The sequence below is a fragment of the Triticum aestivum genome, chromosome 6D (genome assembly GCF_018294505.1).
Source record: "Triticum aestivum cultivar Chinese Spring chromosome 6D, IWGSC CS RefSeq v2.1, whole genome shotgun sequence".
NCBI classification, from domain to species: domain Eukaryota; kingdom Viridiplantae; phylum Streptophyta; class Magnoliopsida; order Poales; family Poaceae; genus Triticum; species Triticum aestivum.
In genome coordinates this window covers 494,023,233-494,035,783 of record NC_057811.1, presented here as the reverse complement: position 1 = coordinate 494,035,783, position 12,551 = coordinate 494,023,233, and the positions used below count along the sequence as shown (strand labels likewise).

At 47.8% G+C, this 12,551-nt stretch overlaps 1 protein-coding gene across 1 annotated transcript; it reads left to right on the top strand.

Moving 5' to 3' along the window:
* Positions 1–673: 673 nt before the first annotated feature.
* Positions 674–12,257, top strand: LOC123142827 (disease resistance protein Pik-2-like). Its single transcript, XM_044561564.1, has 3 exons — positions 674–1,587; positions 10,325–11,058; positions 11,230–12,257. The coding sequence occupies exons 1-3, from the start codon at positions 674–676 to the stop codon at positions 12,255–12,257; spliced, it is 2,676 nt and encodes an 891-aa protein (XP_044417499.1).
* The last annotated feature ends 294 nt before the right edge of the window (positions 12,258–12,551 follow it).

The window sequence follows — 12,551 nt, the reverse complement described above, 5'->3', positions numbered from 1 at the left end:
GAGTGTACTTGCCTGATGATAATGCAAGTCCACAGCCCTAGTGTGAGGAGCACCGCCATTTGCATTCTTCCTCTACCACCAAACAAACAATCATAAATTGTAATCATAATCATAATTCAAAATGCGTTAAAAGTCCATACAAATAAACCATTCATCCAAAAAATTGAAATCTTTCGTGGCAATAATTTAGGCAGTAATAGACTAAAAATGTGTGGTTAATAAGTTATGTCAAACCAAGAAAACCTAATGAACATATTAAAATACATAGAAAACTAATTGTTCGCAAAAAATATTTTATTGATGATTATTAGTGTGTCAAGGACCTACTTTTGATAAAATACAAATATTTACTTAAACATGTGCCAAAAATCTTATCGGTGATGTGTAAATGAAATTTATCCATGGACTAAGGCTCAGATATAATGTAGTAAACTTAAGTATATATTGATATTAATTTCATAGAAAATAGATTGATTAGACTAACAACCATCCTATTTTACTTGACCTGATTGAGCCCCGAATTTATTATTTAACTTACAACATGTATGTTGACAGTGCGCTTCCCAGATTATCTAAAAGGCAAGTTCGGCACGGGTGAGAGGAGCGTCTCCATTTGTGTTCTTCCTCTTCCAAGTTCCAACCAAAGCAACCAACCAACTAAGCTCCGTTCAGAATGGAGAGAGCGGCAGTGCCGGTCCTGAGCAAGGTCGGGCAGGTGCTGGTGGACGAGCTCCAGGACATCCGCGGCGTAGGCAACAAGGTCATCCAACTCCGGGACGAGCTGGCCACCATGAACGCCGTCCTCCGCGTTATCTCCGAGGCGAAGGAGGGCTCCGTCGACCACATCGTCCGGGAGTGGGAGAAGCAGGTGCACGACCTCGTCTACGATGCCGAGGACTGCACCGACACCTACTCGCTCTGCATCAGCCGCCCCATGGCGCGCCCGTCCATCTACGCCCGCGCCAAGCGCGTTGCCAGGTATCCGTACAAGAAGCTTGTGCTGCAGCGCGCCCTCGCCGCAGACATCAAGGATCTCCTGGTGCGTACCACTGCCGTCAGCGAACGCCGTGCTCGCTACAACATCGACCGGGCCACGCTGCCAAGAGCTGCCTTCTTGGCCCCCGTCTCGGCAGCGTCTATCTCCACGAATGCTCTCCGCCGTGTCAACGACCCTGATCAGTTCGTGGGCATAACAGAGCAGGCCGACACCCTGGCTACTAAGATCAAGGGGCCTATGCATGTTCAGCATGACGAGAGCACGGCTCCGGTCCATGATGAGGATGGCCAGATCAATGTGGAGGTCCATGATGAGGATGGCAAGAGTCTCAAGGTGCTCTCCATTGTGGGGTTCGGAGGGCTGGGGAAGACAACCCTGGCCATGGAGTTGTGCCGGCAGCTGGACATGGACTTCCCCTGCCAGGCGACGGTGTCCGTCTCACAAGCATTCAATGTAGAGAAGGACATGGAGGGACTGCTGAAACGACTGCTCCAGCAGCTCAGCAATAAGAAAGGGGATGATAAGCAAACCAACCCGATGGATGTGGAAGGGCCATCCAGCAGGATCATGAAGCTCCTCAAGGAGACGAGGTATAGACTACCATCCCCAAACACAAGTTTAAACTCTGCTCAATATCATCTTTATAAATATAGCAATATAATGTATCAAACACTAAAAATCAATTCTGTTAGTATGCGTGAGTATCAATGAAAGTATCACAAACCAAGGGATTGGTTTCTCAAGGAGTATGTAATTCTGTTAGACTTCATAACATGTGCACCAAGGCTCGCAGCCATTTCAAAACACTAAAAAGTTTTCCAGCTTTTAGTTACTAGTACAAGTGAGAAAATGGTTCATCGAACAGCGCTAAATAGGGATTTCCAATTGCTCGTTGCAAAATTGCAAAATAAACCACTTTCGTACATTGCTTATCGTACTTGTAGAGTAGAGCAAACACAAACAAAATTCAAAATGATTGAAAAGTTTTTGCAGCTTTTTTTGGGGAGCGGGGGTGGTCTTCGTCTTTGGGCTTTCGATCTTCATAAACACAATGCTCCTTGTGTGCCATTTTCTGGACGTCTCACGCTACTGTTTCATTTGAACCTGAACCTTTTTTATGAAGGCCCTGCTAGCTGTACATGTACTAAGAATCACGGGCCTTAGTATCCTCAATCCAAAGAAAAATATAACATCTGAGTACACTATCGCAACACATAGACCAAGAACTTTAACTACCGTAGAAGGAATACAGAGGGAGATTGGTGGAATTCAATGTTTATTGCTTGAGCCTTGTGGGCATATATATAGGAGTACATGATCAACTTGGAGTACAAGACACGGTAGAAATAAATCCTAATCTACCCTATACTTCTTAATAATCATGATACTCAACATCACCTGCAGTAACAGACAGTGGCGGCCAGGAAAAATTAGGAGCCGCGGCGGAGGGCAAACTAACTAAAAAAACAGAGAATATGCCATGCTTCTTATTTCAACCTTTTTTTTTGCCAGACTGTCAACATCTTTGCAACCAGAAAATGCAACATGATTTATCAAAGGGTGCGGCTAGGTCTCAGTCGACTGAGATTGAACCAAGTATAAGTCAAATGACATAACATGCAAGAGAAAAAAAGAAAAACCAGAAATTTTCTTTTGCACGAATCTCAATGTAAAATCTCATGGATATAGCATCGACTGAGACTTCGTTAAGTCTTAGTCGACTGAGACTTAGCAAGACTGTTTATCAAATGACAAACATAAGTCTCAAGTTTGTCCCTCAATATTGACTGTAACTATTTGAGAAAAATGTAATACATACTTCAGCAAGCCAAGAATGATTCTTTACATCAAACATGGAAAAAGAGTTCTTGGGATAAGAAACACAGAATTACCTCTTGAATTGAGTCACTGAAGGTCTAAAGCGATGATTCATCTCAACATAAATTAACGACATAAAAAATCTCAGCCTGGTAAAAATGAAGACTGGTGATAGTCCTTCCCTCTAGCTAGCTCCGATAATAACAACTTCAGGTTAAATTTTGATGATCTGGAATGATTAGGCTAGGGGTGTTGAGGAGAAGCAATATCTATGCGGAGTGGAGATCGATTTATCTTCGGTGAACCTGTTTGGAACGATGGAATCTCCAAATTCCTATGTCCCTGCAAATACAAACCAACATTAAAATCTCCAAATCAAAGGAGTGAAGTCCCATCCCAAAAATGTGCGTGTGCGTTCAGCTTACACCGATTGAAATCCCCAAATCTAATTGAACTTAACTCACCTCGCCTAAGGGCATGTACAATGATGTACAGTCAGCCGTATGTAACACCAGAAACACAAGGAAAAAAATGACGTACGGACAGAGAAAGGGAAAAAACACCCAGGCATTGGAATAGTCTGCAGATGACATATGGATGGGCAAATCCTATTTGGCGCTGTAGGCGTCCATTATAGGCAAATTTACAAACGGGCGCTGCAGGCGCTCCACGCTGGGCTGGCCCATTACTGCGTACGTTAATTAGCAAAAGAAAGAAACAGCCACGCTGCCAATCGTACCCGCATCCTCTCTCTTCAATCACCGCAGCAACCACCGCACTACAGTTCGGCACCTGTTGAGCTTCAACTCTTCTTTGCTTTTATTCCTTCTCTGTTTTCTTTTTTTCTTTTTTCTTTTTTCCATTTTTGTTTTCTGTTTTTCTTTTTTTCTTCTTCCACATTTCCTCCCTCATCGATTCTCATGTTTTTTTTTTCTTACATGCGTGAACTTTTTCCAAATCGATGATGTTTTATTATAGTTTGATAAAATTTTGTTTTCAAAATGAATGAACTTTTTTTAATGAATTATTTTTAACAATTGATGACTTATTTTCAAATTTGATGAACTTTTTTAAAAATCAATGAACTTTTTAAAATTTGATAAAATTTTCAACATTGATGAACTTTTTTCAAATTCAATGGACTTATTTTCAATGGACTTTTTCTAAAATTCGACGAACTTTTTTTCAAATTGATGAACTTTTTTTCAAATTCGGGGATCTTTTCTGAAAATTGGTGAACTTATTTATAAATTCGGTGAACTTTTTTCAAAACCGATGAACTTTTCAAATTCGGTAAACTTTTTTTCATATCCGATGAACTTTTTTCAAATTCAATGAACTTTTTTTAATTCAATGAACTTTTTCTCAAATGGGTGAACTTTCTTGCATTTGATGATATTTTTCAAATTCTATAATCTTTTTATTCCAAAATCGATGAAGTTCTTTCACATCTTGTGAACTTTTTCCAAAATTGGTGAATTTTTTTCTGATAGATGAACTTTTCTTATCAAATTTGATGAACTTTTCTAATTCGTGATCGTTTTTCAAAATTTGATAAACTTTGTTTTATAAAAAATATAAGAATGTAAGTTCTGGATAATAAATAACGCGGCTGAAGTAGTTCTTTAAGTGTCCGCGTTGTTGTTTGTCACAATGGTCTAGTGGCTGCAGTGGTTAGCTGAACCATCTCCTATAGGGGCGATGCAAGTTTGACTACTCCTACTCGCAAGTTTTTGCGTGTCTTTTTTTCTTGAAACTGCTTCTGCGCTGGTGCATTGGTGGGCCGGCCCACTTGGCGTTTTCTGTAGGCGCCGGTTGACTTGTGGGGCGCTTAAAGCGCTCAATAGGAGCTTCCTATGGACGGATCCTGCGGACGTACGGTGGCCGACTGAACCAATGTACATGCCCTAATCAGTGGGCATGACTTCTTTTCCGCTGGGAAGAGCTACGCCCGTGCCCGGTGAATCCCCGGTGGGTTTTGCCTTATCCGACTACACTACGACTACCGAAGTAGTCGGACGAACCGTCACGACGATCGAACTGGTTGAGACTTAGCTTGAAATAGGCTTTCGCCCTGCTTTATAAATAAAGCAACAAACCAGAGTACATGGCCGAATGATACAATATGGTGGGGATGCCCCCTTACACAACAGATCAACAGATAAAACATAAGCCTAGAACAAGCCTAACACCTCGCCGAGGCACGGACATAAACCCCTAAGCTCAAAGACAACGCCCCCAGGAGGGTTACGACGCGAAGCGTCGGTGCTGCCGAGTCTGAGAGAACACAACGATTTTCACCATGAGCCCTGGCATAGGTACTGGATCCACGACGCCGTCTTCAAGAAGCAAGCGACACCCACATGTGTCGTCGTCGCCGGCGCCAGAAGCGTGGAGCTTTCGCTCGGCCACTCGCCTGCACCACCACAAGGAGACCAGACCAGTACCACAACGAGGGCAGTCCTGGGCCTCCCGCCATTACATCCCTAGTCGCCCTCACGACCTAAATATGGAGCCACCACCGCCACCACGGAGCCTGCCAGAAAGCCAACCGTGAGACCCGCCGTCTGGGGCCGCCGCCCCGGCATCCATGCCCCTAGGAACCGCCGACCATCTCCGTCACGAGCACCCGACCACAGTAGTAAGAGTGAAAGGGACCACCTTTCACCCCTAGCCCGACATCAGCCAGCGGGTTTGGGTCGGCACCTCCACAGTAGGAGGCGCCCACGCCCGTATCCCCATCCGGTCCCGGTGGACCAGGGGGAGATAACCTGGTGACTACCGACGGCCACCGCGAGCACGCTCGAACGATGCCATGTCCGTCGTCAATGGTGCCGATCTGTCCGACGGCACGACGCCGCCCGACGAGCAACCTCGGACCGGGCAACAAGAGAGAAGAGCACTAACGCATAAGCTTGCACCCGTGCGGACCAAGTCGGCTCCCTACACCTGCGCGCCGACGAATGACATCCACCACCGCATATCGGATCCGCACCGTCACGACACGTCGGAGACACAAACCGTCAGCACCGACCTCCTGAAGCACGGACCACCGCTGCCAAGGAGCAGCAGGCCGCCCCACTGCCGCCCGAGGGATCCCGGCAGCACCACCTCGCTGAACCCGCGCCGCCCTACCAGATCTGGCCCAGATCCAGGCCGCCGGCTCGAGTCCGCCGCCCACCATGCCACCCGCCCGAAGAGCGAGCAGCTGCTTCCCGTGGCGCCCTAGACCAGGCCGCCACGGCCCGGCGCCCGCGCCGCCCGCCAGGCCACCAGAACGGGCGACCCGACGGCGCCCGCATCCGCCAGAGAGCCGCCGCACGAAGCCGCCGCACAACCCGCACACGCGCTTGGCCCCGCCGCCCATTGCCGCCGCGCACACCGTCACCACCCGCATCTGCTACCGCGCCGCCGGCCCCTCGCGAGCGCGGCGCCCCCGCCCGGCCAGATCGTCCCGCGCCAACCCTAGGCTGAGCAAAAAGAGGGGGGAGCTTCCCGCCGGCGCCGGCGCCACCAGGGCTTTGCCCAGCGGCGCTAGCCGTCGGCGGCGGGGGGAGGGAGACGGGAGGTGAAGAGGGAGAGGCCGACGGCTAGGGTTGCCCCGCTCGGCCGCCCGCGGGGGCGAGGCGAGGGGAGAGGGGAGGGGGAGAGGCAGCCTAAGCAATCGGGATTCGAGAGCTTTGGGCAGGGCGACGCGAGGGGGAGAGGGGAGGGTTGAGACTTAGCTGCCTTGTAACTTTTTTGTGCACGCGTGTTGCCGACTACCTCTACGTGCAACCATGTGTCAGTTAATTAGATGGGCCCAGAATCATTAAGTAGGGCCCAAGAGCTATATGCCCGGGCAATCGTGGTAAACCAGGCTAATTATACTCGGCGTCATAGCCTAGTTTATATTGCAGTTGGCTCGTGAGCCCAGACAGCTGCCCCCGAATGGTCCGCCCCTGGTCACAACGATAGCGACGCAGACAGTGAGACTGAAGAAAAATCTGAATGCAAGCCGATGGACATCCCCCCTCCCTCACATAGTTGTAACATTTGATGCATCGCGGAAGTCATGGCTGGAGTAAAAAAGCAACGAGATTGCCCAAGCAAGACGACAGCCCTTTAATTTGCGTCGATGTCGATGTAGCCGAGAGCGTAGGGTGGTGTAGCTGTCGTCGACGTAGCCATGCGAGGGACGCCGTGGTCGATGTCGAGTCGAGATGGCCGGTGTCGAGGTAGTCGTCGTGGAGCCACGGGCGCACGGCAGCGCCGAGTTAGTCATGGCTGCAATTGTGCACCGAAAAGAAGACGGTGTTCACGAGGTGTTGCGCCGGGTTCGACACCCCAAGGACATATCGTGGACAAGGATACGCATCGGTGTTGCCAGCACCAGGCATGCGTAGATGGACGAAGTTGATGTTGACAAGGTGTTGCACCATGCTTGCTAGGCTGGGGACATGTCGTGGACGAGGGCACGCGTCCGTGTTGCTAGCGCCGGGCAAGCGTAAAAGGGGATATGCACGAGCTGTACGCCATGTCGGAGGGGACCAACAGAGAAGGACTCGACGATGGTTGCGATGCCAGTTGACATGGGGTAGAAGGTGCCGATGTCGACCGTGGTTTTCGGAGTAGATGAAGTGGACGGGGAAGATGACGATGACGGTAGAGATGAGTTGGTGCAGGACGAACACAAAGATGATGCACGACGAAGTAGGCGGCGATACTAGAGGCAGCCCATGGGGGCCACGTCGGTCGCCGGTAGGAGCATGGCCGCGCGGAGGAAAAAGAGCGGCGATGGCTAGGTGAGCGCGGCGGCGATACTCGAAGTAGGAAAGGAAGAACCCGATAAAGTGTCAAGGATCGAGCACGGGCGGTGGTGTTCCCACGCCTAGTGAGGCGACGCGGTGCATACCACGCGAAAGTCAATGCGCGGGAATGGAGGAGTGGACCGAGCGCCGTGGCACTTTCTACTTCTTGAGCTTGCGTTGATTTTTCCCTTGAATAGGAAAGGGTGATGCAGCAAAGTAGAGATAAGTATTTCCCTCAGTTGAGAACCAAGGTATCAATCCAGTAGGAGGCACAAGCAAGTCTCCAATCTATGCACCTGTACAAACTAACAAACACTTGTACACAACACGAAAAAGGGGATGTCAATCCCTTCATGGTCACTTGCAATAGTGAGATCTGATAGAGATAGATTTAAAATAAAAGTAAAAGGCAAAATAAAGTAAACACAAAATAATTGCAACAAGGTATTTTTGGGGTTTTGGTTTTATAGATCTGAAAATATATGATGAAAAATAGACCCGGGGTCAAAGGTTTCACTAGAGGCTTCTCTCTGGGAGAAAGCAAACGGTGGGTAAAAAAGTTAATGTCGAGCAATTGATAGAAAAACGCAAAGTAATGACGGCATCCAAGGCAATGATCATGAATATAGGCATCACGTCCGTCACAAGTAGACCGACTCCTGCCTGCATCTACTACTATTACTTCACTCATCGACCGCTATCCAGGATGCATCTAGAGTATTAAGTTATAAAATGGAGTAATGCCTTAAGCAAGATAACATGATATAGAGGGATAAACTTACGCAATATGATATAAACCCCATCTTTTATCCTTAATGGCAACAATACAATACGGGCCTCGCTGCCCCTTCTGTCAGTGGGTGAGGACACCGCAAGATTGAACCTATTATAAAGCACCTCTCCCATTGCAAGAAAAACCAATCTAGTTGGCCAAACCAAATCAATAGATCGAAGAGAAATACAAAGCTATCTTAATCATGCATAAAAGAGTTCAGAGAAAACTCAAATAATATTCATAGATGATCTGATCATAAATTCATAATTCCTCGGATCTCAACAGACACACCGCGAAAGAAGATTACATCGAATAGATCTACAAGAACATCGAGGAGAACATTGTATTGAAGATCAAAGAGAGAGAAATAAACATCTAGCTACTAGCTATGGACCCGTAGGTCTGTGGTAAACTACTCACACATCATCGAAAGGGCAACAAGGTTGATGTAGATGCCCTCCGTGATCGAAACCCCCTCCGGTGGAGTACCGGAAAAGGCCCCAAGATGGGATCTCACGGGAACAGAGACCTGCAGCGGTGGAAAAGTATATTTAGCGACTCCACTAGGGTTTCTGGAATATTTGGAAATTTATAGGCCAAAGAGTCGGTGCATGGGACTCCCGAGGGGGCCACAAGCCCAGGGGCGCCCCCCTTAAGTCGCCCCCCTACGGCTTGTCGTCGCCTCATGGGTCCTTTGGCCCCCACTCGAAGTCTCATAGGTGTCTTCTGGTCCAAGAAAAATCATCGTAAAGTTTTGTTTTATTTGGACTCCGTTTGATATTCCTTTTCAGCGAAAGCCAAAAAATAAGGAAAAAACAGAAATTGGCATTAGGCACTGAGTTAATAAGTTAGTCCCAAAAATAATATAAAATAGCATATAAATGCATATAAAATATCTAAAGTTGATAATATAATAGCATGGAGCAATCAAAAATTATAGATATGTTAAAGACGTGTCAGCTCTATGGCCCGAAGGGGCGATGCAATGAGATTGCGTGGGTCGGGACGATGACGAGGAAGACCTCGGGGCGGCAGCGTGGACCGTGTGATGCGGCGCTATGACTCGAAGTGGCGATGTATCAGCAGCGCACGGGTTGGTGCGATCGCTGGGATGGCTTCAGGGCGGTGGCATGGACCGCATGCTGATGCGCTATGACCCGAAGGGGTGATGCTGCAACAGCGCACGGGTTGGTGCGATCGTGGGCACGGCCTCGTGGTAGTGGAGTGAACCATGTGCCGCGGCGCTACGGCCCGAAGGGGCGACATAACGGCGGCGTGCGAGTCGATGCAGCCGTAGGAAGAACATGAGGCGGGGGCACTGCGGCCTATGGGGCGACGCAGCGGTAAGCCGTTGCTCGGTCGGTGGACGGGCGCGCTGGACGCAGGGACGATCTTCACGGGACCTGCTAAGGTGCTCGCAAGCGAATAACTAGGTCAGTCACGCGACGCGGAGGAGCAAATGAGGCCGCGCGCAGACGGATGTGTGACAGCCAGAACTGTAGATACGGGCCGTGCGGCTCCCGGTACGATCATGAAGATCGAATGCCCCGAGGACGGCGCGGTGCGGAAGTGGTTGCGACGCTGGGATTTTGGATCAGAGTTAGGTTGATACCATGTAGAAAGAATCGAGAGGGAGATTGGTGGAATTTGATGTTTATTACTTGAGCCTCGTGGACATATATATAGGAGTATATGATCAACTTTGAGTACAAGACAAGGTAGAAATAAATCCTAGTGTATCATATACTTTCTAATAATCATGATACTCAACAACTGTCGCTTGCAGAGAAACAAAAGTTCTTTTGTTTTCTGCTAAAAATAAACCAAGTCCTTAATTTTCTATGAGTATTGTTAGTATTTCTATTTTAACTACTATTTCTAATTATTATTTTGCTTGTACACAAACTTTCTAACTCCAAGCATGCATATGTCAAATAAAACCAGGTATCTCATTTTGATCGATGATGTATGGAGGCTACCAGCCTGGGAAGCTATTTGGAACATATTTCCAAAGAATAATTGTGGCAGCAGAATCATTGTGACAACTCGGATAAAGGCAGTGGCTGCGGCCTCTAGTGTCGACTTTGTCCATCATATGAAGCCCCTATTAAAAGAATCATCTGAGAAATTATTTGTCAGAAGAGTGTTTAGCTCCGCAAAGAAGGGTGATTGCCCCAAAGAACTTCAAGAAACCATGGATATAATTTTGAAAAAATGTGGTGGCTTGCCGTTGGCCATCGTTAGCATCGCTAGCCTTCTGCCAAGCTCTACGTCAGCTGAGAGCATAGATATGTGGAAACAAGCTTCTAGATCAATTAGTTCTCATATGGAAAGCAACCGTGCCCTCGAGGGGATGAGGCAGTTGATTACACTCAGCTATGACTACCTACCTCATTATCTGAAGGCTTGCATGATGTATGTGAGCATTTTCCCGGAGGATTATATGATTGCCAAGGATAGACTGCTATACAGATGGATTGCTGAAGGTCTGGTCACTGAGAAACGGGGCTTGACTTTGTTGGAGGTTGCAGAAGAATACTTCAACGAGTTGATAAGTAGGAACATGATTCAACTAGACAAGTTTGTGTACCAGTTAAAACATTCTAGAGAAGTGGAGGTACAGGGGTGCCGGGTGCATGACATGATCCTTGAGGTCATGGTGTCCAAATCCCATGAGTCTAACTTTGTTAGCTTGGTAGGGCGTGAATTTGGAGGGAAGACAGATGGACATGGCAAGGTCCGCCGCCTCTCCATCCACGATAATGGCCATGACGAGCATCATCATTCAAGGCATGGCATTGAGGCGATGAAGCTACAGCATGTCCGGTCATTGACCACATTTCAGCGTGACGGTTTTGGCAAGCTACTGGATCACCTAGGTGAGTTCAAATTGCTGAGAGTACTTGACCTGGAAGATTGCCAGGCCCTGAGAAACAAGCACATGAGAGATGTCTGCCGACTGTATCTTCTCAAGTTCTTGAGCTTGAGGAATACAAACGTCGCAAAGATGCCTCGCAAAGTTGGCAATCTAGAGCACTTGGAGACCCTTGATGTAAAACACTCACACATCTGGAAGTTGCCACGAACTGTGACAAAGCTAAGCAAACTAGAGCGCCTACGGTCCAACAGGTGGAATCTGCCACGAGGGGTCTGGAAGATGAAAGCGCTACGCGAGGTGGACGTAGGAGTTGTTGACAGTCCATCGGTTGCCCAAGAGATTGGTAAGCTGACACAATTGCAGTTGCTAAGTATCGTAATCCATGCAGAAGTCGATGATGGGTGTTTGACTAACCTTGCCTCCTCCTTGAGCAAGACAAGCAGCCTCCGGTTGCTAAATGTGAAATTCGGGAGGAGTAGTTGTTTGGAGTTTCTCCCTATCTTCTCCAAGCCGCCGCCACTTCTCCAATGCCTTGGTGTGTTTGACCGAGGCATTAGCCAATTGCCCGACTGGATCTCATCACTCACACACCTCACAAAGATTGAAGTGGGAGAGGCAAAAGAACTTGATGGTGACAAGTTATTTAATGTCTTGTGTAAGGTGCCCAAGCTTCACAGTGTTCGTCTGAAGGACATTGACTGCAAAAACGGAAGAGAACTGGTTGCACGCGGCAAACACAGCTTCCCGGTGCTAAGGATCCTGAAGGTGGTCGGATTTTCCAGCAAGCTCGTGTTCGAGAGAGGATCAATGACAAAGCTGGAGACCCTTGTGTTGTTTTTTTATAGCGAGAGGATGAGCGTTGTTGGCCTCAAGAACTTGGAAAGCCTTAAAGAGGCCAAGCTCAGTGGTAGTAAAAGCAACCTGGAAATGGAACGTGCGGTGGAGCAGCTCAGGACTCACCCCAATCAGGTCAAACTTGTAGTGGAGTATTGGGACTGAGGTGCGCATCTTGGGGGCTGCTTCTCCTGTTCGTTTTCTACAGCCTTAATTAGTGTAATTTTCCTTTCAACTGCTTGTGTGTGTGTGTGTGTGTGTTCCCTAGCTAAATTCTGTTTAGAGTTCAGACTCGATCGAGCATTTATTTGTACTATGGTTTTTCATGTGTGTGAACTGGACTACTGAAGTGCCAAATAAAACACCTTGTATGTTGTAAGGTGAGCGTAATTCTACAAGCATGTCGTGCTATTTCATCTTTTTGTTGTTACCAGTGATGATGGGCTCCTGCATGAGATG

What these genes read in the sequence shown, in the direction of transcription:
- LOC123142827 (XM_044561564.1), top strand. Translation starts at nt 674, where the DNA reads ATGGAGAGAGCGGCAGTGCCGGTCCTGAGCAAGGTCGGGCAGGTGCTG. An exon ending in AAGCTCCTCAAGGAGACGAG is followed by an intron (nt 1,588 to 10,324) that starts GTATAGACTACC and finishes AAATAAAACCAG; the next exon opens with GTATCTCATTTTGATCGATG. An exon ending in GGTGTCCAAATCCCATGAGT is followed by an intron (nt 11,059 to 11,229) that starts CTAACTTTGTTA and finishes CATTTCAGCGTG; the next exon opens with ACGGTTTTGGCAAGCTACTG.